This window comes from Diplodia corticola (genome assembly GCF_001883845.1).
Source record: "Diplodia corticola strain CBS 112549 chromosome Unknown scaffold40, whole genome shotgun sequence".
In the NCBI taxonomy this organism is placed as follows: Eukaryota; Fungi; Ascomycota; class Dothideomycetes; order Botryosphaeriales; family Botryosphaeriaceae; genus Diplodia; species Diplodia corticola.
In genome coordinates this window covers 236826-263906 of record NW_017971519.1, presented here as the reverse complement: position 1 = coordinate 263906, position 27081 = coordinate 236826, and the positions used below count along the sequence as shown (strand labels likewise).

The following is a 27081-nucleotide window of genomic DNA, read 5'->3' as shown; positions in this document are numbered from 1 at the left end:
GTCGTGCGGCGCCGACGTGGAGAGCGTCGGGGTTCGGCCGCCGAGCGCGGGCCACAGGTGTAGGTACTACAGCAGTGAACAGCAGTGAACACACAACATATACAACGCTTGCGGCGTATCGAGGCAAACGGAGCGAGTCGGTACCGCTGAAGATCCAGAATGGCGGCATCCACATCCGCCAACTCAACAACACTATGTGTTGCCCACCACGGTGTCCAGCACACCTTCAGCATACCTGTCGAGCTTTTCTCAGAACTCGCACCTTCCAAAGATGGCTTCCTCAGTGCCGTGGCTGCGAGCGATCAAGCCCCCCAGACACCCGCAGAGCTCGCCCTACGATTCATCCAACACCTCCTGAACGAGGGCGCAAGTGCTCAGACCACGGCCGCGCTGGTCGCCGCTTTTGAGAAAGACTTCCTCGGGACTACAGACATCCACAGCCTGGCAGACGGCCAGCCTGGTGGGCCACGAGCCGGAGAGCCGCTCATCAAGACGTACTACGCAGCTCTGGCGCACTGCGGCATGGAGCCAGCAACAGTGCCCAGTGCGCTATTGACCGCGGCAGCCGAAGGGCGTGCCCGGCTGCTGCTAGTATTCGGCGGGCAGGGAATGGGCAACGCGGGATGCGTCCAGGAGCTGCAGGCATTGCATTCCACGTACGCGCCTCTGCTCTCCCGGCTCATGGGCGTAGCTGCACCGCTCCTCTCAGGGCTTTGCCGGCACCCATGGACGAGGAAGCTCTACGCCGGGCGGCAGATCGACCTGCTGCGCTGGCTGCGCCACCCCGCCGACGTTCCCGACGAGTCTTTTGTCGCCAGCGCCTGCGTCAGCCTTCCCGTCATCGGGCTCGTGAGCCTCGCGCACTACGCCATCGCCTGTGCAGCCCTCAACATGACGCCTGGCCAGTTCCGGCAACACCTGCACGGCATCACTGGCCACTCGCAGGGGCTGATCGTCGCGGCCGGCCTCGCCGAATGCGACAGCTGGGAGTCCTTCTACGCCGTCGCCTCCGCCGTCATCATCACGCTCTTCTGGTCCGGCTTCGAGGCCCACACAGCCGCCCCTCAGTCCCGGCTGTCCAGCGAGGAAATCGCCGACTGCATCGAGAACGGCGAGGGCAGGCCGTCACACATGCTCAGCCTGCGCGGCCTGCGCGAGCCCCAAGTCAGCGAGCTCCTCGCCGCGTGCAACGCCCATCTGCCGTCCGAATCACAGCTGCACGTGGCGCTGCAGAACACGGCGGACAACTGCGTTATCGGAGGACCGCCACGGTCGCTGCGAGGGCTCTGCCTGCACCTGCGCGGCATCAAGGCCGCCGACGACGAGGACCAGTCGCGCATCCCGCACCGGCAGCGGAAAAAGGCCATCAAGAGTGCGTTCCTGCCCATCAGCGCGCCCTTCCACACGCCGTACCTGGCCGCCGTGGGCGCGAGGCTGAAGGAGCACACGGCCGGCACGCAGCTCAACCGCGAGGGCGCCATGGCCATCCCGACGTACCACACGCTGGCAGGCCGCGACATGCGGGAGATGGGCTCCGTGACGGACGCCCTGGCCGACGCCGTAGCCAACGACAGGGTCGACTGGCCCGCTACTCTGGCTGCCGCCACTACGCACAATGGCGCCATTACCCACGCCGTCGTGCTCTCACGCGGCTTCGGCGGCCTCGTGGCCAGCGCCCTGCAGGGCACCGGCATCGTCGTCATCAACGCCGCGGACCCGGGCGCCCCGCAGGCCCAGCAGCGCTCCGCCCGCAGCGACCTCTTCGCGCCGCGTCTGCCGGACGCCAAGCTGGCTGGCCACGGGTCCTGGCAGCAGCGGTACGGCCCGCGGCTGGTGCGGACGGCGTCCGGGGCGGCGGTGCTGGACACGAAGCTGTCACGCGTGCTGGGGGTGCCGCCCGTCGTCGCCGCCGGCATGACGCCCACGACGGTGCACTGGGACGTCGTGGCCGCCATCATGAAGGCCGGCTACCACGGCGAGCTGGCCGGCGGCGGCTATTTCGAGCCCACCAGCATGGAGGCCGCCATCGAGAAGGCGGCGCAGGCCCAGCCCGGGCGCGGCATCACAGTGAACCTGATCTACGCCAGCCCCGAGGCCATGCGTTGGCAAATCAGCCTGCTGGGTCGTCTGCAGCGTAGGAGAGTCGCCATCGACGGGCTGGCCATTGGCGCGGGCGTGCCGTCGCCTGAGATCGCGTCCGAGTACATCACCACGCTCGGCCTGCGCCACCTCGCGCTGAAGCCAGGCTCGGTCGACGCCATCAAGCAGACGCTCGACATCGCCGCCGCCCACCCGCGTTTCCCCATCATCCTCCAGTGGACCGGCGGACGCGGCGGCGGCCATCACTCGTTCGAGGACTTTCACGAGCCCATCCTCGCCACGTACGCACAGATCCGCAAGCACGCCAACGTCGTGCTGGTCGCCGGCAGCGGCTTCGGCGACGCGGCCGGCGCCTACCCGTACCTCACCGGCGAGTGGGCGCGGCGATTCGGCATGCCGCCCATGCCGTTCGACGGCATCCTGCTGGGCAGCCGGCTGATGGTGGCGCGGGAGGCGCACACGGCGGCGCAGAGCAAGGCGCTCATCATCGCGGCGCCGGGCGTCGAGCACGAGGCCGACTGGGACCGCAGCTACGAGGGGCCCGCCGGCGGCGTCGTCACCGTCAAGTCGGAAATGGGCCAGCCCATCCACAAGCTGGCGACGCGCGGCGTGCTGCTCTGGGCGGAGCTGGACCGCACCGTCTTCAGCCTGCCGCGCGGCGAACGGCCCGCGGCGCTGGCTGGCATGCGGACGCGGCTGATCGAGCGGCTCAACGCCGACTTCCAGAAGCCGTGGTTCGGCGTGGACGGCCAAGGTCGGGCTGTGGATGTCGCGGATATGACATACGCCGGTGTCCTGGCCAGGCTGATGGCGCTGACGTTCGTGGCGGACCAGGGGCGCTGGATCGACCGCTCCTACGCGGCCCTCGTGCGCGACGTCGCCTGCCGCACGCTGGAGCGCCTTGCCCCGGGGCAGGCCATGGTCCCGCAGCTCGAGCTGGAGCCGACGGGCTTCGTGGATGAGTTTGTGCGCCTCTGTCCGCAGGCGGGCGAGGCGCTGGTGAGCCCCGAGGACGCGCGGTGGTTCGTGCGGCGGTGCAAGGCGCGCGACATGAAGCCGGTCAACTTCATCCCAGCGCTGGACGAGGACTTTGAGTTCTTCTTCAAGAGGGACTCGCTGTGGCAGAGCGAGGACGTCGACGCCGTCGTCGGCCGCGACGCCGGCCGCGTCTGCATCCTGCAGAGCCCCGTCAGCGTGCGCCACTCGCGCACCGCCGACCAGTCGGTCAAGGAGGTGCTGGACGAGATCACCGCCGGCTTGGTCGAGAGGCTGGAGCGGGATCTGTATGGCGGCGATGTGGCCAAGATGCCGTCCGCGGTCGAGAGCAACACGGCTGAAGTGATCATGCCCACCGCGGCGAAGCTGGCGGGCGTCGACATCACGGACCTTGGTCATTCGATTGCGTTCAAGTTGGCTCCTGGCCAGGCCCCGCCGAGCCCCGATGACTGGAGTGCCTTCATGGAGCAGCACACTGGTGGCTGGGTCCAGGCCTTGGTCGCGGATAGATTCATCCTGCAAGGCAAAACCCGCGTCCCCAATACTTTCCGTCAAGTCTTGCAGCTGCGGCCCGGAGAGCGCGTCGAGTGCGACCGGAGCCAGTCCGCGATCCGCATCACCACGATCGGACCGTCTTCGGAGGACGTCTGCACCATCTCGGCATCTGGGGAGACGATTACGGCCTCGTTCTCCGTGCCGGGCTCACCGGCGGCAATGCTGCGCCTTGAACTTTCGTACGACCCAAACCGCAAGGACTGCAGGCTCTCCGAGCAGCATTCGTCTCGTCTCCAGCACGTGCGTGAGATGTACCGCAGTCTGTGGACCCCCCAAGCCGCTCTCCCCGAGGCTGGCAGACTGAAGTCGGAATTCCAAGGCCCGGAAACCACCATCACCGAACAGCTGGTTCGGGACCTGGCCTGCACCCTCAACATGGTCCTTCCGGATCTGGGACTCGGCGACGCTGCATCCGACCACGTCCCTCTCGACCTCTGCATCGCACTCGCCTGGGAGCCCCTCGTCGAGCCGCTGCTGCTCCCGGAAATGGAGGCCGACATCCTCCGGCTGGTGCACCGCTCCAACAGGTTCGAGTACCTGCCCGGCGCCAAGCCGCTGAGGGTGGGCGACAAGGTCCGAGCCGTGTCGCGCATCCAAGCCGTCACCATCGAGGAGGCCGGCAAGACGGTCGCCGTGCGCGCCGTCATCCACCGCGTCGCCGGCGACGAGCCCGTCGTGGCCGTGACGTCCGAGTTCCTCTTCCGCGGCTCCTCGTCCAACCCAGCCGCCACCTTCGAGCACATCCAGCACCCCGACTTCACGCTGCACGTCGCCTCCGAGCTGGAAGAGGCCCTGCTCCTCAACCGCCCCTGGTTCGCCCTCGACGACGCCGCCACCAGCACCCCGCTCGTCGGCCGCACCCTCCTCTTCACCAACCTGGCCTCCTCGCTCTCCCGCAACAACAACCACAACGGCATCACCACCCCCACCATCACCAACCTCCACACCACCGGCACCGTCCTCGCCTCCTCCCCTTCCTCTTCCTCCCCCACCCCCATCGCAACCATCTCCTTCACCACCCCCACATGCCACACCAACCCCATCCTCGACTTCCTCACCCGCCGCGCCACCACCCCCTCCGCCACCCCTCGCCCCATCATCCCCCTCGCCAAGCCCGGCTGGCACACCAACAACAACAACAACAAACACACCATCCGCATCCCCGCCGGCCCCGCCACCGACGCCGCCTACGCCGCCCTCTCGCGCGACGCCAACCCCATCCACGTCGCGCCCGCCGTCGCCGCGCTGGCCGGGCTGCCTCCTGCCCCTGGCGGCGGTTCAGGCGGTGCAGGCGGTGGTGGTGCAGGCGTGGTGGTGCATGGGATGTTGACGAGTGCGATGGCGCGGGCGGTGGTGGAGCGCGCGGCGCTTGGCGGTGGCGGTACTGCGGATGGCGGTGGTCGGGCGCGGTTCCGGGCGTGGGAGGCGCGGTTCGTGGGGGTGGTGAGGCCCGGGGAGGGGTTGGTGGTGGGGTTTGAGCATGTGGGCATGACTGCGGGGGCGGGGGACCAAGGGCGCGGAGGGGGAGGAAGAGGGGGAGGAGGGCGCATGGTGTTGAGGGTGTGGGTGAGGCGGGAGGGGGAAGAAGGGGGAGAGGGAGAGCTGGTGATGGAGGCGGAGGCGGAGGTGGAGCAGGCGCGGACGGCGTATGTTTTTACGGGGCAGGGGAGCCAGCGCGTGGGCATGGGCATGGAGTTGTATGCGTCCAGCGCGGTGGCGAGGGGGGTGTGGGATCGCGCGGAGAAGTGGCTTGGGGACAAGTATGGTGAGTGAGATTTGTTAGTTTCGGTTTTTGATGCTGGCTGCGAGGATGGGATGTTGGAGTCGACGGGAGTGAGAGTGCTGACGTCATCTTGGTTGCCCTTGCAGGTTGGTCGATGCTGGATATCGTCAAGACGAACCCAAAAACCCTCACCGTGCACTTCCGCGGGCCGCGCGGCCGGCGCATCCGCGACAACTACCGCGCGCTGACGGTGGAGAAGACGCTGTCGGATGGCTCGACGGCCGAAACGCCCATCCTCCCCGGCCTCACGGACCAGTCCCAGTCGTACACCTTCTCCGACCCCCGCGGCCTGCTGTTCTCGACGCAATTCGCCCAGCCCGCCATTGTGCTGCTCGAGTGCGCCGCCTTCGAGGACATGCGCGCCAAGGGCCTCGTGCAGGACGAGGGCGCCATCTTCGCCGGCCACTCGCTGGGTGAGTACGGCGCGCTGGTGGCGGTGGCCGGGCTGCTGTCCGTCGAGCAGGCAGTCGAGACCATGTTCTACCGCGGCTTGACCATGCAGCTGGCACTGGAGAGGAACGAGGACGGGACAAGTGATTACGGCATGGTGGCCGTGAGCCCGGCCAGAGTTGCGCCAGGTAAGCTACCAACAGCCATGTTGTTTTACATACTGACAAGGGGCACGAGCAGGCTTCGACGAAACGGCGCTGAGAGCCGTCGTTGACCTCATTGCGTCAGAGGCCAGCGTCTTGCTTGAGGTGGTGAACTTGAACGTCAGAGGAGAGCAGTACGTCTGCGCGGGCACGGTAAGTTGCTGCATTCATCTGTCGAGCCGCCAGTTCCGCAACTGATTCCAACCGCAAACAGCTGTCAACCCTGCACTGCCTCGGCCGCCTCCTGGACCATCTCGCGCAATCAGCAGACTCTCAATCCGTCCTCGGCGAGCTCCGATCCGGCCATGCCTCCAGCCTGCGCTGCCTGATCAAGCAGTACCTCGCCGAGTCGCCGCCATCACCGCTTCGGCGCGGCAAGGCGACCATTCCGCTCCAGGGAATCGACATCCCCTTCCACTCGTCGCTGCTGCGCACCGGCGTGCACCCCTACCGCAGGTTCCTGCACCGGACCATCGGGCCCGTCGACGACGCCCGCCTCGAGAAGCTGCGCGGTCGCTACATTCCGAACGTCACCGCCAAGCCCTTTTCTCTTGCGGATGAATACATCCGGGATGCGTGTGACACCACGCAGAGTCCGGTGCTGGGACAGGTGCTTGCGTCGGCGTGACGGGCGTGGGGATCGTTTGGGCGTGTACGGCTGGGTTGATCCCGATGCAGGAGTGAGGTAATCGGGTGTAGTGTGGGTGCAGGCTAAGGGTGCAAGGGCAATGGTTTACGCGTGTGTTCTCTTGACAGGAGGCCCGAGGGGAGATGAAATATAGAACCAAATCGAGTGTAGACATCAGTCAGCTGTGTAAAAGAAAAATTGTACTATCGAGGTCGTCTACCTCCGCATCCATGTCCATTTATCACGGTTTCTCCTGTAGCCTTTGTGTGATGACGTGGCACTTGAATGGATTGACCCTCTAATGGGCTTCAAAAATGACAGAACTATGTATACACAGAGAGAAGGGACAAAGCCTGAGCTAACTCTGTATTCGGGGTGAATACTACGTGTTACAACACTGGTGGAGCTGCGAAGAGTAACACTTCCATCCAAGTCAACTTCCGCTACTTTAGATCTATCAAATATTCTTCTTGTCACAAAGTTCACTCTGGCTCATTGCCAAATCCAACCTCTGTATACCTCAACCTGACTATCGTGGAGCAAATCAAACCTCTTGCACCGTGCGTACGTGAGTGCCACTTTTATTGCCTTATTTGACAGCGCCTGGGCGGACTCCATTTGGGTCAGCTGCGCCGCTCGCGCCACTGGTAGATCACCTGCAGCGTCGCCGAGGCGGATCAAGATGCTGGCCACGGTGTACTTGAAGTATTCGACCGGACCGACCGGACCGGCCCGGACCAGACACGCAATTTTCAGTGGAGTCTCTACTTAGACGTCATTGTAAAAGACAAGAGTTTTTCTCTGGAATAGAAGTTTGAGAAGACCGAACTGATACTTTGTTTATGAGAAAAGACAGAAAGGAAAGAGGAGTCATCGTTCACAATCTTCCTCGGTCTGGTGAAATTCGATCCGCCCAATGCCGCTTCGGCTCTCGGCGGCCGAGCTTTTTGCCTTACAGATTGCCTCGGGGAGCGTGATCCGACGCCGTGGTGCCTGACAAAGGCTCACTGCTGGTTCGCGCTGTGGCTTTATTCTAGCAGCTTTTTAGACCCCTTGCACGCTGCTGTTGTTGCGCCCACTCGAGGCCCCCCCCCCGCATCACGATTCCTCAGGCCGGATAAAGGGTACTATCCGACCCCGCCATGGCCACCATAGTCACGAAGCTGATGGAACCTTCACGCAGCATGGTCAAGGGGGAGAAAGCTAAACTTACCCGGCGACCGAGAGCATCCTGTGATCGGTGTCACCACGCCAAAACAAGGTGCATCTACGAGGCAGACCACCAGGATTGCGTCCGGTGCATAGGGCGGAACTTTTCTTGCCAGCGAAGTCTGCCAATGCCGAAGAAACGGACTCCAAAGCCACCACCGCCGCCGCCGCCGCAGATGGATCAGCCGTACCCAACTCCGCCCGAACAGTTTCAAACACCCGCATCGTGCACAACCCACGATGCTCACATGCCGGGTATATCCGGGGTGGACATGGGCGCTCTCCCGAGCAGCCCCGACCAGCACATGCCATCTGAAGTCCCTCTGTCATTCGGCTTCTCGCCCTTCGACGACTTCGACTCGCCATTCTCCCCGGTCGATATTGGCTTCTTTGGGCCGCCACCGATGGCCGTGCAGCAGCTGCACCACCATCATCCCGGCGCCTCTCCAGCACAAGAACCACCACCACCACCACCCAACGCACTGGCGCCAACTCCAACACGAGAGCCGCCAACACCACGAGCAGCACGCGCAGTCTCGACAGGCCACAGCAACAGCAACAGCAACACCACCACCAAACAGCACACCACCAACCGCTGCTCAGCCTTCCAATCCTCATCCAGCTGCCTCGACGTGCTCAACCGCACTTTGCGCGACCTGCAGCAGAGCCCGGTCGAGGGCAAGACGCTGGACCACGTGCTGCGGCTGAACCGGGCGCTGCTGGACGTGATGCGCACCGTCATCGACGAGTGCGCGGCGGCGCACCACCCGGCGGTCGACTTCACCGTCTACTTCTGCCTCGTCAAGCTCATCTCGACCTACCAGGAGGCGCTGTACATGCCGTGCTGCGCCGCGACGTCGGTGCAGTTCGGGTCCTACGCCGTCGACGCGGCGGACCAGGCCGCGCTGAAGTGCCAGATCATACTGATCGATGTGAGGAAGATCGCGGCGCTGCTGGATCGGCTGCAGGCGAGGTGGATGAGGCAGCGGGAGGGGGAGGGCGAGGGGGAGGGGGAGGTGGAGGAGGAACAGGAGCAGGAGCGGCAGCAGGTGGGGCAGGCTGGTGGTGGTGGTGCTGTGGGGAGGACGAGCAGTCGGTGCAGGCGGCAGTATCAGTTCTTACACCGCTTTGCGACGAACGAGGTGGGTCGGGTCCTGAAACACGTACGGTTATTGGGAGGATGATGGTGTTCGGTTTCTTTTTATTTCTCTATTGGTCTATGGAATCCCTCGTTTTCTTCACACATGTAGGGCGATAAGGATCTGAGCATCTAGTCATCACGACCCAGCCGAGCAGATCGGCGGAGGCGTGAAAATCAGACGTTTTCTCGCCGTTGGCGCGTCGATCGGCGGGAATTTTCGTGATGGTCGTGAGTCGGGCATCGGCAGCCGAGCGCCGCATGATCCACAGGACCGCGCTGCCGCTGGCCGCTTATCGAAGTAGCAACCGTTCGTCGGTCCGTACCGCTGCAGAAACCGCGATCGGCAAGTCCTGGGCACTGATTTGTCATGGCAGAGACCAGAGACCCCTCATCTACGCGCCCGGGTCGGGCCATGATTGCTTGGTTTGCTGCGGTATTTTGAAACCCAGCCAGTGACCGGGTTCTCGACAAGATGGGCAACGACGCGTAAAGCTTATCATGGGCTCAGTACGAGGCACGCCATAGGTGCACCATCCCACCGTGGTTTTGCCTCATGGGGGGCTGCTTCATGTTGTTTCAATGAGATGGCATTCGGCGAGATTGGCATGGCATCCTGCAGCATTTCTGGTTTCATCTCCAGTGAAGTGACCTAGGTAATCGACTGCCACGGCCAAGTGCCGTGAAGTGAGAATAACGCCAAAGCTAGTCGGCTGCCACGGCGTCGGAAGCGGCCGCGCCGTCTCGCCTAATGACGTTCTTCCGCATCCCCACAGCTGCTCCCTCTCCAATGACAGTGGGCCGGCTGATTATTGTCCGCCACTACTGTTGATGATGCATCTTTATTCCCGCCGATCCTCCCGTGGAACCCCACTCCACACACGCGGAGATCACGATAACACATCGCCACGGTTGAACTGATACCTAGGCGTGCAGCATCACAGCTGATCCCAATCTGCCATCGCTCGCCAGCGCGTTCGAAGGAAACCTCCTCCTCGTGGTGACTCTGTTGCCTCGTTTTGGCCCATCGATGCTCGCCATCCTTTATCTGATGGCTGGTCCGTGGTCTCCACCTCCCGGCCCCGCGATACGACGCGTATCTTCAGGCCCACTTCGCCACTGTAAACTCCACAGCGTGCCGGTGGGACCAGCGGAGCGTGCCCCGGATTCGTGGCCGTGGAGGCCTGGACACACGCACACGACTGACCGTTTGGGAGAGGAGAGGCAGGTCGACTCATTGCGAAGTGGGCGGGCACTCAAGACTGAAGCAGAGCCTGACTCAAGGTGCTTGCTGCTCTCCCTTTGAGCCGCCGAGGTCTTCGCCCTGGAATTATTGTCGCCGAGCACAGTGGCAAGCGCGGTGCCGAAAGAGGTCTCTGGCCAATAGGATTGGCTCCTCAGGTTCGACCGTCTTCACTGGACTCGTGGTTGCCATGGAGCTACGCACCCAACCTCGACGGAGGGCAGGTTGGCGGGCCTCCGCTCTTAAACAGCAAAAGCGGCGGCGCAGCGGAGCCTTTTCGCCAGACCCCAATCCTTTTCTTCGCCATGTCCGACGCCGAAGAGCGTGCCGAACGGCCTGCTGAGCCCTCCCCCAACGCTGCCTGTGACCAATGCAGGGCCAGGAAAGTGCGGTGCGATCGACGACGACCCGAGTGCTCCAACTGCAGCAAATCTGGCGTGTGCTGCGGCTTTACAAACCAGTTGAAACGGGTCAACCACATCAAGCAGCTGTGCGTACCTAGTGGGTAATGTGCACGTCCGTGGGGCTCCTGCTAATGGTCCATCGCCAGCCTCAACGATTTCTCCTCTGTCACGTCACGCCTGGAATCCATCGAAAATGCCATCGGAAATCTCTCGCACCAGCTGGTGACCATCAGCCAGCCCGACTCGAGCTCGCGCTCGTCGAGAAGCGGCTCCCGCTCCTCGTCGGCCTCGGGCAGAGAGACGCTGCGGAACTTCCTCGAGGAGTGCCAGATGGAGGAAGCCGACTGCATCGGCGATGATCCTGCAGAGTTCGTCCATCAGGGAAACACCTGCTGCGGGTGCGAGCAGTTTTTTGGGGAAACTTCAGCCCATTCCCAGTTCAAATCCGCCAGGGATCGCGTGGAACAGCTGCTGCGGGCCGACAACCAAGATGGCGGGACATCTCTGCTGCGATTTGTCAGCGAGCGCCCTTCCTTGCCGCCCGATCTCCAATGCGCGTACGAAGTCTTTCCCGCCGTGGAAGAATGCCACCGGCCCTTCTCCACCATGATTGCCATGAACGGAACGAACGGCAGGCCGATCGCCCTTCCCCCCAAAAACTTCCTTCTCTCAGCCCTCGACATCTTCCTGGCAGAGATCAACACTTACAACCCGATTTTCGAAGAGTCCAGCCTACGAGAGGCCGTCGAACTGAGATACTCGATGACCCCCCTGGACCCAGATCCCGATCGCGAAGCCTGGAGCCTTTCTTTCAACAATATAATCCTTTTGGCAATGTGCCACAGTGCGCGACTCACTCACAACGCCTTCGGCGATTTCCAGGGCATCGAGCATGACTTGTTCCAGTCATTCCTCAGAAACACCTGCAGGGCCTTCCACAGCCTCGAGCGTCTCTCCAGCCCCCGATTCGTCAATATCCAGGCCCTCGCCACATTCGTGAGTCCCATCCCCGTTATGGCTCGCAGACACAGAAACTGACTCGCATGCCCAGGCTCTGGTCGGCCGGGAATGCTTTGAAGGTTGCTTTTTCTCCCTGATGCTGCCCAGGGCGTTTCAAATCCTCCGGTCCACGGGGCTGCACAGAGCCCAGGCCCACAAAACCATCGTCGGAGCGTCTTGCGAGGAGCGAAGGATGCTGTACTGGACGCTTTACCGGCTGGATAAGCAACGCTGCTTCCTCAAGGGGCAGCCCTGTGACCTCTACAGCTTCGATACCGACATACCCATGGCAGACTCCGAAACAGACACCCCGCAATCCCGCTACCTGTTTGCCATGAACAGCCTCATGGTAGTCTGGGAAAAGATCTACCTGCTCCTGTATTCTCCTCGGGTCAAGAAACGAAGGCGGCGGGACGCCGATCAGCAGGTATGCGAACTGCGGTCGGCGCTCAAGGGTTGGTGCCGGCGGCACGGCGACTTGTTGGAGAAGCCAGAGTCCGACGGGTCTTACATCTTCTTGCGGGCGGAGCTCAGCTTCTGCTTCGCCATGAGCTCGCTCCTGATCCACCGATGCATCGATTCCGTCGCAAGCCGGCAGAAGTGTCTGGAATCGGCACAGACCGCTCTGAGAGTCATCGCGAATATCCACAAAGCGCAACCCAGATCCGGTAGCATTGCTTTTCTGGCGAGGTAAGTCACATTCTCGCTACAGTGCACGATGCCAATGGACTCACACATACTGCAGAATTTTCCAACAATACCCCGCCTTGCCATTCCTCGAAGTCTACCACCACATCCTCTACGACCCGACGCCGGAGCGGCTGTCGCTCGTAAGCCTCCTCTCCGCAGCCGTGCAGGCGGTCGGGGATCTCGTGAACCCAAACTTCCCCCGCGTCTTCTGCGCATCCCTCTACGCCCGCATGGCCTGGTGCGTCGACTTGCTCGAGATGTTCAGGTCATCCGCCTGCAGTCCGTCCCATGCGTCGCGAAAAGGATCTGTGGAGAGTTCTACCCTCCCTTCGCGGAATGGATCCGTCGGCGACTTGGACGGTTTCAACGAGCTCGCGCTCAACGCCGCGTCAGACAGCGCCTTCTTCGGGGCCGATGACATGATGGGCAAGGCCCAGACAGCAGATCAGGGTCACGGTTTTGATGACATTTTTAATCCCGAGGGCCTCACTATGGGCTCGGACTTCCCAGATGGCCAGGTCGCAGTAGGTGTGGACATGGCCAAGGGCGCCGATCTCTTTAGGTTAAGTATGGATGTCGATGACTCTCTTTGGAGTATGAGCATATAGACGGCCGGAACATTGACATTACTCTTTATTTTTATCTTTCTTGGCTGTTCTCTAAATTTCTCAATCAAGTGCGGTTGTTTCCACTATAAAAGCACATATATCGCTCCTTTTCACGTTAGGTATATAGAACCTATGAACCTTTATATAATATTTCATCACTTTACGACATGATTCAAGGTGCTCCTACCAACTTAAGATAGAAGAGACGACTATCACGAGCGCGGTTAAGTTGTTCAAGCGTGGCGTGGCTCGTCTTTGCCGAACAAGTAAGCGGAGGGAAAAGCATGCCGTGAAAACTCGCTAATGTAAATAGTAAAAGTATAGACTTAGATCCAAGACCAATATACAGGAATATTCGGGATCCAATCCTTTGAAAAACGATAGACATATATATGTCTAGAGGCAGGGCCCATCAACACCTTATCTTCAGTTTCGCATGATGTAGTTGGGCGGCGGCGGCGGGGGAAGGGTTGGGGGAGGAGGCAAGGGTCGAGATGGAAAGTGATGCGCTGCCTGAGTCCGCGCAGGCGAGGGTCGTGCTTGTGTATTATGTGCTGTCGACGGGGTGGACGGTGTGTGCATGCGGGGCTGGAGCTGTTGAGGATGTCAGGCGTTGCTGCAGAGAATGTGGGCGTGGTGGTTGTGGCTGAGTTTCCGCTTCATCGCCGGCGGGGGTTTAATGACGGGATTGATATAAGAAGTCGTTTGGTTTTTGACGGTGCTTAGGAGAGGGAGAAGGCATCTTGGGTTTGGAACGTCGTATGGTGACTCGGTGAGTGAGGATGATATAGTAAACTAGCTGGATTGGGTGGCTTTGTGATTAGCTATTATTGGATTGTGTTGTTGGGAATCAGGGCTTTACAAACGGTACAATGACGTAGATGGGGGACTTGAAATAAAACTCTTCAGTATCCCCGTATCTCCACCGTCCATGACCACAATGTCGTTTTCCGTTTTGAGTCTTCGGCCCCTTGGTGCGAGGTTGCGCGTCACGTCGTTGCCGCGGCTCTCGCCATTAACACGCCTTCGCCACATGACACGCTACGAATATCACGGGCTGGTGGGAAAGGGAACAGGTGATGATGGCGAGAATCATGAGTACGACAATGATGACGAAGATGACGAAGATGACGAGGGTTCGCTATTGGAGGAGGACGACGTGCCTGGATTTCAAAAGAGGTATTATCCGATCATGCTCGGCCAGGTCATTCAAGACAGATACCAGGTAGTACGAAAAACTTACTGGGACGAATGTGGGACTGTTTGGTTCTGTCGAGATCAAAAGTACGTGGCTGTTTGAGAGACTTATTCGTATGCGGTAGCTAATGGGTTCCTAGAACGAACGGCTACATCACTCTCAAAGTTTCGACGGCTACATCAACGGAATTCAATAACCACTCTGTCAACCGGGAGCTGCGGAACTACCGCTATCTCCAATCGATCAACAGTACGCATCCGGGAAGGAGCTTCATTCTCCCACTTCTCGATACATTTGATATTCCGCGGTCCGATGGCAAATTTCACAGATGCCTCGTTCATCCATCAACCGTGTCTTGGGTCCAGGGCTACACGGATATCAAAAGCGAAGTGTACTCGGCTCTCCAGGCGCTCGACTTCTTACACAGTGCCAATATGACGCACTGCGGTAGGTTGATGCAGAGGCTTTGTTAGATTTCAAGGCAGTGCGGCTAACCACAGGGCAGGTGGTTATGTAGAGCAGGGAGTTCAGGACGAGCGGGTCTTGGATGCCATAGACTATCATAAAGCTAACCCCCCCTCGGAGATCAAGGGCCATCCCGTTTACATTTGCGACAGTGTCGTGGTTGAATCGGCGTCGTACAAGTTCCCAACCCTGTCCAGATTTAGTACCTCAATCATTGGGCCCTTTGACGCAACTGAGGCAGCGCATCCAGTATGCTGGCGAGCTCCAGAGTCTCTTCTGCAAACGCGCGATTGTTCGCATGCAACCGACATTTGGGGCCTTGGGTGCTACGTATGGGTTCAATGCATGGGCAGACCGAGTTGTTCGTAAGGCTAACGTATCAAACCAGGTCTGCTCACGGCTTCCAACGTGGGGAGGACTTTTTTCCCCATACGACAGCGAGGAGGGCGATCATTCGGTTTACCTTCATCTGGCACAAATGATATCCCTCCTCGGGCCGCCGCCGCGAGAGCTTGTTGCAAAAAGCCCTTTGTCGTCTCTTCTGTTCAACAACGGCCGTATGTAGATGGCGAATCAGGCCTTATACGCGGTCAAAGGCTTATCTGGCTACAGGTCAGCTGATCCCGCCCACCGAACTGGACATGGATGCCGTCGAGTCGGCCTTATATCCCGGCGAAAGATATTGGACAAGCTCCTGGGCCCAGAGAAAGGTTGCCGGATTGGCGGAAGTGAAAATGGAAGCGTATCCACCGCATCCGCTGCCGGTACGCTCGCTGGAAAAATTGCCGTGCGTGCTTGAACAGGACGAAAAGGACAGAGACGACTTCGTAGATTTCTTGCGCCGCACGCTGACCTGGCAGCCCCAGCAGCGGGACACGGCGGCGGAGCTGTTGCAGCATCCGTGGCTGAAAGAATTCCGCCACATGGGCGTGTTTCGCAAGATATACTGTAGCTTGCCGACTTACGAGGGGGTTTAGCGGCGATGGTCATTGAGTGGGTTGATCTGGTAAAGGCCAGCGGTTAGAGGTATACGGTCATATCAGAAAACGTCGTGCTAGCGTGGATTGAAGAGAGGTGGTGATGCAGGTGTTGTCGGAGAAGGCAACCGCCACGCACGGGCCATGTCGCGTGCCGGCGCGCCAAGCCCAGCCCCAGCCGTTTCCGCCGACCTGCGACCTTCCATCGCTTCACTCCATCACCTCCGTCGCCATCACCGTCGCTGTTCTCCATCCACGCTCGCTACGGACCCAGGTAGGTAACCGTTCGCCTGCTCATCTGCTGCACCTCCGCTCCCCTCCTTCCCGACGCCTGCTGACCCCCGCGCAGCAGGTCGTCGTCACCCACTCCTCGGCAATCACTCCCTCACACGTGCGCTCGCTGGAGACGTGTCAGCGCCGAATTGTTCGTTGGACGCGCACAAGCAGACCACCGTTCCAGCTCTACCCCCAACGCGGTGCGCGCGCGCTCCCCTTGGGGAAGAGCTGGCGTCTGTTATGGCTGGCTGGGGGACGAAGGCTTCCTGTCGCCGCCAGAAGTGTTGCTCCCGCTTTGCGGAGCTCGCGCCTTCTTGGCCGAGGCAGCGCGGACGAGGCGTTTGCTGTTGTTGTGGTTCGAGTCAAGGCTGCTCGTCTCTGCTGTTCGGGCGGAGAGAAAGCCTGGGTGGGTGGGCATCGCGCCCGCGTCTTGGCCGCCGTCATCATTGGTGGCTGCGGCTGGGACCCGAGTGCGGGATCGCGCTTTTGCTTCTGTTTCACATCATGATTTCTTGCTTTTGTTTCCGCCGCCGCCGTTGCTGTTCCCGTCTTGTGCATGTGGCTGACGCTTCTCCGCGGCGCGGCGTGGTACCAGGTAGCATATGGCTTCATCATCGAAAAACCAAGATAAATTCCAGATCTCCAACGTGCCCGTCGTGCTCGAATGGCAAGAAGAACCACAACATGGAGACGACGACGATGCTTACCGCCATCTGGGCCACACGCTCCCCGTGACGCTCGACGCCAAACTCGACCTCGCCAACGCCACGGCCTCGCTCAAACTGCGCATCCTCCTCAGCCTCAAGGGCGCCGCCAAGCGCGTCCCGCTCTACCTCTTCATCGACCCCCCCAGCATCGTCTCCGCCTCCGCCTCCGCCTCCGCCTCCACTCCCACCGCCCCCCTCCGCCCACCCGTCCTCGACACCCTCACCCGCAAACACGCCTCCTCCACCCCCCTCTCCCTCACCTTCACCCTCACCCACCCCCCTTCCCTCATCGCCCCCACCCCCACCCCGCCAACCCCGCTGACCGGCCCCTCCGCCGCCGTCCTCGCCTCCCTCCGCGCCGCGTGCCGCCGCACCGCCCTCACGCTGCACGCCCCCCGCGACCGCGTCCCCGCCGCCTACGTCGCCGCCCTGTCGGCGCACGCCAAGCCCGGCGCGCTCTCGGGCGTCCCGCGCGAGCGGGCCAGTCTGTACGGCGGCCGGGGCGGGAGCGCGGTCGACTGGGCCGCGGCCTCGTCCGAGGACGGGTGGGGGGAGCGCGGGGACGAGTCGCCGCCGTCGTACGACGAGTTGGGCGTGTTGCCGGAGGTGGAGCCGGTGGGGACGTCGGTGTCGGGGGCGCGGGCGGAGAGGGCGGAGAGGGCGCGCAGGAAGAGGGCGGGTACTTCGCCGGAATCGGCGGATCGTTGCACTCCGCCGCGGAAGAAGAGGGCGGCGGCGGCGGCGGGCGAGGGCGGCGGCGGGAGGAAGGCGCTCGCTGCGCCTGTCGTTGACGGTGAGAAGGTTGCGGCGCTGCTCGAGGTCGCTGGGGATGGGTGGAACAGGGGCGTGGATGAGCGCGTGGCCATGTTGAGTGAGCAGCTGGAGGCGCTGAGGAAGGTTGTCGGTGGTGGTGGTCGTGTGGTTGGAGCGGCGGCGGCGGCGGGAGATGATGCGTCAAAAGTCGCCGCCGCCCCAGCGGACACAGGCGACGTCTGCACCCGTCTGGCACGGCTCGAGGCCGAGATGGCGGCGGTGCGGGCGGATGTCGCTGCTGCAAATACGCGGTGGGAGGAGCTTGCTGAGCAGCTGCGCGAGCAAGCCAAGGAGGACATGGAAAAGGTGCGATGGTCTATCGTGGAGGACATGGAGCATCTGCTCGCGCGGTCGAGGGACGAGGTCGTCGACGAGGCCGAGTGCCGGATGGAAGACCGGTTCTTGTCGGCCAAGGAGGAGTTGAGGGAGGCGGTCGAGGAGGAGTGCGAGAATGCAGAGGGGAGGATAAAGGAGCTGTTGAGCAATGGGGCTGCGGGGGTGTACTTTGAGTTTCCAAAGTAGCAGAGTGCTTGGCCCGTATGATGCGGCTCAGAGAGATACGCCCTGGCCTTGGTCTTGACTAGGATTCTTTCGGATCTTGCAAGGTTTTTCGTTGGGGTGCCAAACATATCGCAGCTCGTTCTCGATTCGTCGATACCTACGAATCAGCCATGTCTGCCTCGTTTGCCTTGCAGGCATCCCTATGGATGAGGCTTGCCTGGGGCATTTATAGTGTGCGGCGAGGCTTATACATACCATAAACCTCGCATAGTAAAATACGCCCGGTCGGAGTCTAATGAGCTTGAAGGTAGGTATTCCTCTTAGATTCTTAACTATCTCGGGGCTTTCGTTTAGCGATGCGATGCCATGACTGCTCAATCTGGCCCCCACCGCCGAGCCTGTTCAGCTGCCAAGATGGTTGCCTCTGCGCCACAGGCAGCACCAGACCCACTTTGGGCGCATCACGACAAGCTCGTAAACTATTAATAAGATTGCTGTCCGACCTCAGCCGCGGCCTCTCCACAGCCTTTTGCTAAGAAGGCAACAACATGTGAGGAGACTGAGCAAGATGAGCTACAACTACCCTTACCAGAACTACCAGCCCAACTACCAACCCGCCCACTACCCGCCGCCGCCGCCTCCTCGGCGCACCTCGTCGGGGCCATGCTACGATGCGGGGCAGCCACCACCAGCCCTCCCGCCGCGGCCGTCGCCAACTCCGGGCTCCCCGAATGTGCAAGGCGTCACCGCAGCCTTCGGACGCCTGAGCACCTACGACCGCCCGCCCGTCCAGCAGACCTACGTGCCGCACGCCGACTACCGCCAGGCTGCCTCTCCGGCCTTTAACTGGCCGACGGACCATGGCGCCTCCAGCCAATACCTTCCGCCGCCTCCGCCGCCTCCGCTGCCTCCGCTGCCTCCGCTGCCTCCACGCCCGCAATCGCAGTCGTCGCCATGGCAAGCTGCCGCCCCATGGCAAACTCCCCAGTCCCCCGCTCCCGCTCCCGCTCCGCCATCCTTCCCTTCGCCCCAGCCCTGGCAGCAGCAGCAGCAGCCCTCCCCATCAACCCCCTCGCCATGGCACCAGCACCAGCACCAGCAGTTCGGAACCTACAACCGGCCCCCTCCCCCACCGCCCGCCGAGCTGCAGCAACCGCAACCGCAACCGCAACCGCAACCGCAACCGCAGGAGTACTACCGCCCCCCCTGCACTTGTTCCTTCCAGCCCGGCCAGTGCCACGCGCATCCCGCTGTCGCAACTCCCGTATCGCCGCTGCCGTCTGCCGGACCGCCGACCCCGTCGTCGTCGTCGGCCGCGTCGTCGCAATTCTCGCAGCAGCAGCAGCCGTACCAACAGCCTTTGCAGCAGCCGTACTACCCGCCTCCGCCGGACCCCGTGCAGCGGAAGCCGGTTGCGAGTCCGCCTGCGTTTGTGTTTGAGATGGAGGGGAGTGTGCCTGGTGGTGCTGGTGCTGGTGCTGGTGCTACTGCTGGTGCTACTGGTGTGGCACCCGCGCAGAAGAAGCCGGAGGAGAAGGTGGACGAGGTGCCGGCGGAGGAGGCTGCGGTAAAGAAGAAGAAGAAGGACGAGGAGGACAAGCCGCCGGCGGAGAAGCTGCAGCGGTCGTTCACGGATACGCTGAGGCAGGCGGGTCCGTATTTCTATACCCCGCCGCCACGGGCTGCCACCGTGGAGGAGGTGGACGATGAGCATTTTGCTGGGGAATGTGCGGCGTCTGATGAGCGGGTGGGCACTCCTCAGTCTGCTGCTCCGTCCGCTCCCACGGCAGCTGCACAGGAGCCACCAAGTACGGCATATCCGCGCCCGTCTGAGCCAATAGCCGCAGAAGAACCACCAAGCACGACATTTCCACGCGCCAACTCTCCTGCCCAAGCCTCCCGGCCCGTATCCAAGCAAAAGAAGCCGCTGGAAGGGGCGGAACCATGTGGCTTCTTCCTGAAGATAGCTGACCCTCCGACGAACATCCCGGCCGATCAGGCGGCCGACTACTCGGTCCTGGTCGACTGCGAATACCCAAACGCCATTGACTACGCCGACATTTTCTGGTTCCACCACGAAGACGTTCCGGACTTCCGCATCTGCGGCTGCTGCTTCGAGAAGCACATCCGACAAACCGAGTTCGCCCATTGCTTCACAGGGAAGATTGAATCGCAGAATCTGAAGCCCATGTGCCACTTCGGCGCGCCGCGGATGCTGCAACAGCTGTGGCCTCAAGCAGTCCGCACGCGCAATCTCGACCGGGCAGTAAGGTACATGACGGAACGAACCCAAGTGACCAGGTGCGACGGCCCGCGCGGAGTGCTGGGCAAACACGCGACCTACGTTAGCTGGTTCAAGATGAGGGGCAACGAAGTCCCCTCCTTTCTGATATGCGAAGCCTGCTTGAAAGACTGCGTGGTCGGCACCGCCTTCAACGACATGTTCGTTCCCTACCTGGAGCCGCAAGGCCAGGAGCAAACATGGTCGTGCGACATGGCGCTTGCCTACCTCCGACGGGCCTTTGCCCGCGCTCTGGAATCGCACGACTGGAGCTTCTTCGTCACACGTGCAGCACACCGCCTCAGCATCCCAGCCTGTGCCCAGGCGACGGACGTCGAGGCCGGCTCTCGGAAATGGTACAGCCCAACTCGGCCCATCGAGGGCGTCGTCATCTGCGAAGCCTGCTACGACGACAGCCTCGCCCTCACCCCGCTCGAGAAGGAGTTCTCCCCCCGCCCCGTCGACCCTTCGCACTCGTCCAACCCCTGGTCGTGCGACTACTCCGCCCTGGGCGTCAAAAACGCCATGTCCGTCTCCCTCATAACCTCCTCGCCCACGCCCCTCCACACCTCCCTCCAACTCCTCAACACCCACGGCCACTGCGCCGCCGGCCCCCTCGCCAGCCGCACATGGTACCGCCTCGCCGCCAACCCCAGCGTCGACTTCGACGTCTGCCCGACCTGCCACTACGGCCTCTTCGCCGCCTTCCCGCACGGCTTCCTCTCCCACCTCCTCACCCCGCGCACGACGCCGCAGCCCACCCGCCGCGCGTGCGACTTCTCCGCCACCTCGCCGCGCTTCGCCCAGTACATCGCCCGCTGGCTCGCCGCCGTCAACCAGCCGGGCGCCCAGCGCGCCGCCCTCGCCGCCTACGTCGCCCGCTTCGCCGGCGCCGCCCCCTGCGCCCGCCGCGACCCCGTCCGCAACGCGCGCTGGTTCCTGCTCGGCCCCGCCCTCGCCCCGGACCTCGTCGCCTGCCTCGACTGCCACGCCGCCGCCATCGACGGCACCGCCCTCGCCCACCTCCTGGCCCCGTGGCCGCCGCCGCCCGGCAGCAGCGACGACGACGCGAACACCAGCACCGACCCCGTCCCCCGCGTCTGCGACATGTACTCGGCCAACATGCGGGCGCGCTGGCGCGCCCTCTGCCACCACCACCAGCAGCCCGGCGACGACGACGACGACGCGGCCGCCGCCGCGGCGCTGCAGGCCTTTGTGGCGTTCGCCCAGCACCGCCACCGCGTGTACGAGCAGACGGTGCCGCGGTGCAAGGAGATGCTCGCCGCGGCCCGGGCGCGGCGGGAGCGCGGCCGCGTGGCGAATGCCATGAGCAGCGCGTACCACGGCATGGCGCTGGCGACGGGCGGGTACGGCGGGTACGGCGGGTATGGCGGGTATGGCGGGTACGGGTACGGCGGGGGAGGGGTGTTTGCGGGGCAGGCGGCGGCGGCGGGGGCGCAGGGGGTGGGGTTGATGTTGGAGGGGATGGGGGATGTGGAGGTGGTGAGGGAGCTGGAGGGGAGGTGGGTCGAGGTCGAGTAGGGCTGTGCTGTACTGTCTTCCCCTGGCGTCTCGGTGGTCGGACTGGCGCCATTGGCTGCTGCGGTAGGGGAGGCACTTGCATTATTCCTGTCTGCACTGTGCTGTGTCAATGTCGCTAAATCATGCTTGATATATGCGGGGTCTGGCGCAGTCTCCTGCTGTGGAACGTAAGCGCCGGTCTGCGGACTGTTTGAAAGAGCAATGAGCAGAACCGGAGACTGTGGGGATGTGCCAAAGAATACTCCTGGGCCTGTCTCAAACCTGCGACCTCACGTGTTGATTACGCGTATGTGCACACTCATCTAGTCACCGTTTCTCTTCATGTGAAGGCGGCTGCATTGGAGGCAGTGACATGGGGATATCATAAGAAATCTATTGCTCGCAGAAGGGAAAAGTAACTCCTTTGACACGGTCTTGCCAAGAGTCGGACTTGACCATCAATATGGCCTGAAAATGACAATTCATCATCAACCTCTAACACCATAGCCCAAAACACAACAAGGGAACGACTATTATACACTGTGCGAGAATGAACAAGCTCGACTCAGTGGAATCGTGTTGTCGGTGATAGAATCTTGTATCTCGATCTGCGACAAACTTCGACTTCTTCCAAGCTTGCGACAGTTTGCCTCGTTCAGGTGGGAGAGGGGGTCGTCGGCGGCGCAGTCGTCGATATCGGAGAGCGGCGGGAGTTTTGTCGATACTGTCACCTGCTTGTGCATTTCCCTCAGCAAAACTTTTACAGCCTCCGCATGGCCGTCATCTATGGCGACTTGTATCAAAGTCTCATCATCCGGGGTTAGAGCAAACGGATCTGCGCCGTGTTCGAGAAGAACTTCCATTGTAGATGCATGGCCAAACAAGGTAGCTAGAGCCAGTGGCGTCCACCCGTCCAATGTCCGGTCATCGACAGAGCCCGGAAACCTGCTCGAAAGCAACTTGAGCACATTTACTTTTCCGAACTGTGCGGCGATATGGAGGGGTTTTATGCCATCTCCATCGTGAGCTTCGAAGTACTCCGGGGGTCCCCGTTCGAGGATGTCGGCATGGCCTTCGTAGGCCGCTGAATGTAGGGGTGTGTCGCCGTCCTGATCGATTGTGGTTGTGCAGCTCCCTCGATCTAGTAAGATTCCTAAAATATCCTTATGGCCAAAGCGAACGGCCATGTGCAAAGCTGTTTGCTTCTTAATGTCGGGAAGATTGGCATCCCAGCCCCGGTCAAGCAGGTATTGTACCATCCCAAATTTCCCAGCCTCCGCCGCTGAATGAAGTGGAGTATGTCGTAAGGATTCATTCATCCTTTCATTCGCACCGTGAGACAGCAGGTTCTTGTATACTTCGAGCTGCCCGCGATGAGCTGCCATGACTATTGGTGTGTGGTCATGCGCATCCACAGCAGACATATCAGCGTGGAAATGGACGAGCAAATCAATCATCTCTGTGTTGGCTTCCGACGCCGCCAGGTGTAGTGGAGTCTTTCCAGACTCGTCTTTCGCGTCGACAATGGAGCCGTGATCTAGTAGTTGGCGGGCAATTTCAACATGTCCATCCAATGCTGCCATGTGCAGCGGCGTCCTTCCGTCTCTTGTGGCCAGTTTCGAGTCTGCTCCGTGACTTAGAAGTTGTCCGCAAAGCCTCTCATTCCCCCTGTCCGCCGCGATATGCAAGGGTGTCCATCCATCGAGATCCTGAGCGTTTATGCCGTCTCCAACCCCAACTGTCAGCATAGCTTGGACGACGTCGGGCAGGTTTTCGTCAATTGCGTCATGCAAAGGCGTCCATCCATCAGAATTTGGAATGTCGTATTTTGCGCCATGGGAAAGCAGCCGAAGAGCAACGGTGGTGTCCTTGTGTAGGAAGATGGCGAGAGACAGTGGACAATCTCCATCGGCATTGAAAGCTGGATCTGCTTAGAGGGCTGCAAGTTCTAGGTGTAGCTTGAGCACTTACAATCAAGTATATTCTTACTTTCGTCTACGCTCATTATCGCATCTACGATTTCAACGAATCCTTTCACGGCGGCGAAGTGCAAACAAGTTTCCTTCTCGCCTGAGCATGCTGAGATGTCAGCTCCATTTGCGAGAAGAAGCCCAAAAATCTCAACTTCGTTGAAAGTTGCCGCAGCCATCAAAGGCGTCATGTCGGTAGAGTATAGATACTCGTACCGAGAATTTGGCTTCGCCCCGTATTGTAGTAGCTGCTCAACAACCTTGCTGTTACTTCCTGTAACCGCGCGGAAGAGTGCATCCCAGCCACGTGAGTCGCGCGCTTGCAAGCTGGCGCCGAATCTGTGTAAAATCTGAACAACATGCTGGTTTCCACTCCAGGCAGCAACATTGAGGGCACAGCCCATACAGCCAGACTCTAGATTGACGTCTACTCCTTTGTTGAGTAGCTCTTCGACCATATCCAGGCTGTCCATCCAGCATGCCAGTTGCAATGCGCTGCCTTGCAGTCCCCCAGGTGTGTTGACGGAATCGGGGTCACTGTCGATGGTTGTCCGCACTATCCCAATGTCCCTTGTGAGAACCGCGTAGTACAGCCGCGTACCGGGAACATGCATGTTGCTTTCTGAGATTCGATCATGAGGGAAAGCAATTTCAACGAGGGGTTCCAGTTTCTCGAACAAGTCTGATAAATCCGTCGGGGGGTTGAATGCTTCACCTGCCCGCGCGCGCACTATTTCACCTATCTCCTGAACATCGGTCGGCTCTGGATATTGCGGAAATTCGGATGCCTCAAGCAAGAAATCATGTGTAAAGTAGTTTTTCTTGCGGTCTTCCCAAACAGAATCTCGCATCCACAACACGTTTAGTGAAATGGTCATCTTCTCGAACGCCGTTCGCCAGCACTCCCACCTGTAATTTCTGACCGAGAAGAAGGCATCAACGAGCATGCGCAACTCTGTTGATACGGAGGTAGGGACATACTGCGGCCACGAAAGTGTAGCGAAATCCCGAAAAAGTGACAATTTGACATCTTCTGGGCGAAAAGGAGGCGTTTTCCAGGCGCTTTCGTAAGTGAGGAATCGTAGCAGTATGGCGCAGAGACGGCCACGTTGAAGACCGTGGTCAGAGAAAGGTACACCGAGTGATTCACCAGGAGCCAAATGACGAAGATAGTCGCGTACTGACGAATGAACAAAACGTATGCTCCGGTGCTGAAGAGATGGGATCCGGCTGTCCACGTTCACTTCGACGAGGCCAGCGCATGTTTCGATGATATCCTCGTCAACGTAATGTTGATCGATGAGATCCGGAAGCTCGTCGCACTGGAGATCGGCGCTCGACTCACTTCTTTGAACGGCGAAGCCAATGGCAATTTGGGCGACGGTGGGCGGGCTCCTCCCAACCACGATCCACATGAGTATCAGGAGTGCGCGATCTCTGTCCACAGGATGCTGACTTTTGATCCGCTCCATGTTTCTCTTATAGGTACTGTCCAAGCCCTCAGGCATGTCGCGTATGGTGTCTTGAAGCTTTTTCTGATTTCTGCTGCGACGTAGCCTGCTCTCGAGCAACTTGACCCACAGAAACATACCGCTCGCTCGCTCTGCCATTTGGACTGCCAAGCCCTCTCGCGAAGCCTTTGGTTGATTAGAGAGCCTCCTGTCAACTATTGCTCTGGAAAATGCCTTCAGGTCATCATCAACGTCATCTGCTGAAACGGGGATTTCAAAGATGGCTAGCCGGTCACTGGTCCTTTCTGGATGAATTGACGAGCGAATGTCCAGGAAAGGGCGGCTGACGATCATGGCCCGTGTTTTGGTGCCGGAAATGAGAGCTCGCAACGCCCCCACGAATCGGCTGCGGTTTGTATCGATAATGTCGGGTTGATTGGGGTCCTCGCACTCGTCTAAGCCATCCACCACAAATGTGAAGCTCAAGTTCGACTGTGCGATGGAGCGGAATACTTCTTCCAGATCGGAATGTGTAGCCGTTGGTGTCGATGTAAGGCGCGGGTTGTCGGCCACTATCTGCATGGCGTCGTCATGCTGGTAGACGATTTGAGAGATCCACGACCGTAGGATGGCGTAAGTGTCGTCTTCACGGTCGGAAAAGAAGTACAAAGCCGTTGTATGAGGGGCAGTCATCTTGAGTGACTCGACAATGGTGGCGCACAAGACAGTTTTGCCAAATCCTGCAGGTGCATGTATCCAAAGGACTTTGGCAAGATCGTCGGGAAACTCGGGGGAAATCCATGACACCAAGTCCGGGTGACGGAAGATCCAAGAACAGGTCCCGTCTTTTCGGTCGCGTAGCCTCTCTTCGTAGTAGGACTCTGTGCTTTTCGCGCCAAGCCATTGGTGGATGTTTCTGCGATCATCAGCTGCAGGTTGTCAGTACATGGCTTCCGGCCTTGTTCATCAGGCGATCGATACACACCTCGATATCTTTCGCGAAGCTTGTCCAGGCGTGCCACGACCTCATCAGACAGGCCGTGTGCTGAAGATGACGCATCCCCGCTCGTCCCGCTTACAGGAAGCACGAGATGAAGCTCCTGGACGAAGCGGAAGAGCTCTTGCACTCCTTTGACTGCCTTCTCTCTCTTCGAGTATGCCCACTGAACCTTTGCCTTGGTGGAAAGGCCGGCCGGCTTGTTGAAGTCTGAAACGACAACTTCGATGGATTTCAGCGAATCCTCGATGCAGGATATCAGGTTTCGAGCCACATCAGCTGTTGTTTCGTCCACCCGATCTCCGGAAGCGGTTTGAAGAAAACCTTCGTGAACAGTTACGTGCTGAAGCCAACGGTCGAACAGATGATTCCAGGCAAAGAACTCGACCAGAATCGGGTGAGCTTCCGATGTGACATGTCGGTAAGAATCGATCTTTCTCATCAGGCGCTTACACGAATCGACGAGGGTGACGAGCCCAGCAGCGCCGATGGCGAGGCCAGCGATCTCCATGATCACGTTTCCCAAGAGAGAGAGTAGAGAGAATGGAGAATGTCGTGTCTGGGGGGGCAAGGCTGGCGAGCTGAAAGATGGGTGCGAGCTCTGCTGCGGGGCATTCAGCCCAAATATGTATGAGTGGGGGCTTAGCCCAGGCTGACACTTCCAAACTGCATGTCAGCAAAGAGCCATTGGCTACCTGCGTGGACTACGCAAGCTATCTTATTGGTAGAAAGTCGCCAGTCACGAGCCGGATTTACACAAGGCGTATTTTGGTGGCGAAAGAGGCCGTAGGCTAGGAAGCTACCGCCGTACTAAATACTGAAGCCTAGTAGCTAAAACTCGCGTTGTTGGCGGTTTTAAAAGCGTAGCGGTTAACGCATTTTGATAAAGCGCCACTCTTACATAGTACTTTAAAAGATTAAAGTATCTATCGCACTTGAAAAGAGGTACGAAGCCCTACTTGTTTTCAGTGCTGGCTA

The 27081-nt window shown here is 60.4% G+C and overlaps 7 protein-coding genes across 7 annotated transcripts; 6 read left to right on the top strand and 1 right to left on the bottom strand.

Moving 5' to 3' along the window:
• Positions 1-159: 159 nt before the first annotated feature.
• BKCO1_4000080 (fatty acid synthase beta subunit dehydratase) lies at positions 160-6655 on the top strand (the record flags this gene model as incomplete). The annotated part of the gene is made up of 4 exons (XM_020275494.1): positions 160-5416; positions 5521-6012; positions 6065-6180; positions 6242-6655. 4 exons carry the CDS (start codon positions 160-162, stop codon positions 6653-6655), a joined length of 6279 nt encoding a protein of 2092 aa, XP_020128454.1.
• Positions 6656-7992: 1337 nt separating this feature from the next.
• BKCO1_4000079 (uncharacterized protein) lies at positions 7993-9048 on the top strand (the record flags this gene model as incomplete). The annotated part of the gene is made up of 1 exon (XM_020275492.1): positions 7993-9048. The coding sequence occupies one exon, from the start codon at positions 7993-7995 to the stop codon at positions 9046-9048; it is 1056 nt and encodes a 351-aa protein (XP_020128469.1).
• A 1502-nt stretch (positions 9049-10550) lies between these two features.
• BKCO1_4000078 (transcriptional regulatory protein) lies at positions 10551-12946 on the top strand (the record flags this gene model as incomplete). The annotated part of the gene is made up of 4 exons (XM_020275491.1): positions 10551-10735; positions 10796-11645; positions 11701-12338; positions 12394-12946. 4 exons carry the CDS (start codon positions 10551-10553, stop codon positions 12944-12946), a joined length of 2226 nt encoding a protein of 741 aa, XP_020128504.1.
• A 1033-nt stretch (positions 12947-13979) lies between these two features.
• Positions 13980-15586, top strand: BKCO1_4000077 (protein kinase; the record flags this gene model as incomplete). Its single annotated transcript, XM_020275490.1, has 5 exons — positions 13980-14230; positions 14284-14591; positions 14650-14939; positions 14998-15166; positions 15222-15586. 5 exons carry the CDS (start codon positions 13980-13982, stop codon positions 15584-15586), a joined length of 1383 nt encoding a protein of 460 aa, XP_020128503.1.
• An 878-nt stretch (positions 15587-16464) lies between these two features.
• Positions 16465-17904, top strand: BKCO1_4000076 (alpha-mannosidase; the record flags this gene model as incomplete). The annotated part of the gene is made up of 1 exon (XM_020275489.1): positions 16465-17904. The coding sequence occupies one exon, from the start codon at positions 16465-16467 to the stop codon at positions 17902-17904; it is 1440 nt and encodes a 479-aa protein (XP_020128467.1).
• A 547-nt stretch (positions 17905-18451) lies between these two features.
• Positions 18452-21706, top strand: BKCO1_4000075 (uncharacterized protein; the record flags this gene model as incomplete). Its single annotated transcript, XM_020275488.1, has 1 exon — positions 18452-21706. The coding sequence occupies one exon, from the start codon at positions 18452-18454 to the stop codon at positions 21704-21706; it is 3255 nt and encodes a 1084-aa protein (XP_020128488.1).
• A 512-nt stretch (positions 21707-22218) lies between these two features.
• BKCO1_4000074 (ankyrin repeat protein) lies at positions 22219-26614 on the bottom strand (the record flags this gene model as incomplete). Its single annotated transcript, XM_020275487.1, has 3 exons — positions 22219-23606; positions 23657-26035; positions 26092-26614. 3 exons carry the CDS (start codon positions 26612-26614, stop codon positions 22219-22221), a joined length of 4290 nt encoding a protein of 1429 aa, XP_020128487.1.
• Positions 26615-27081: the final 467 nt, after the last annotated feature.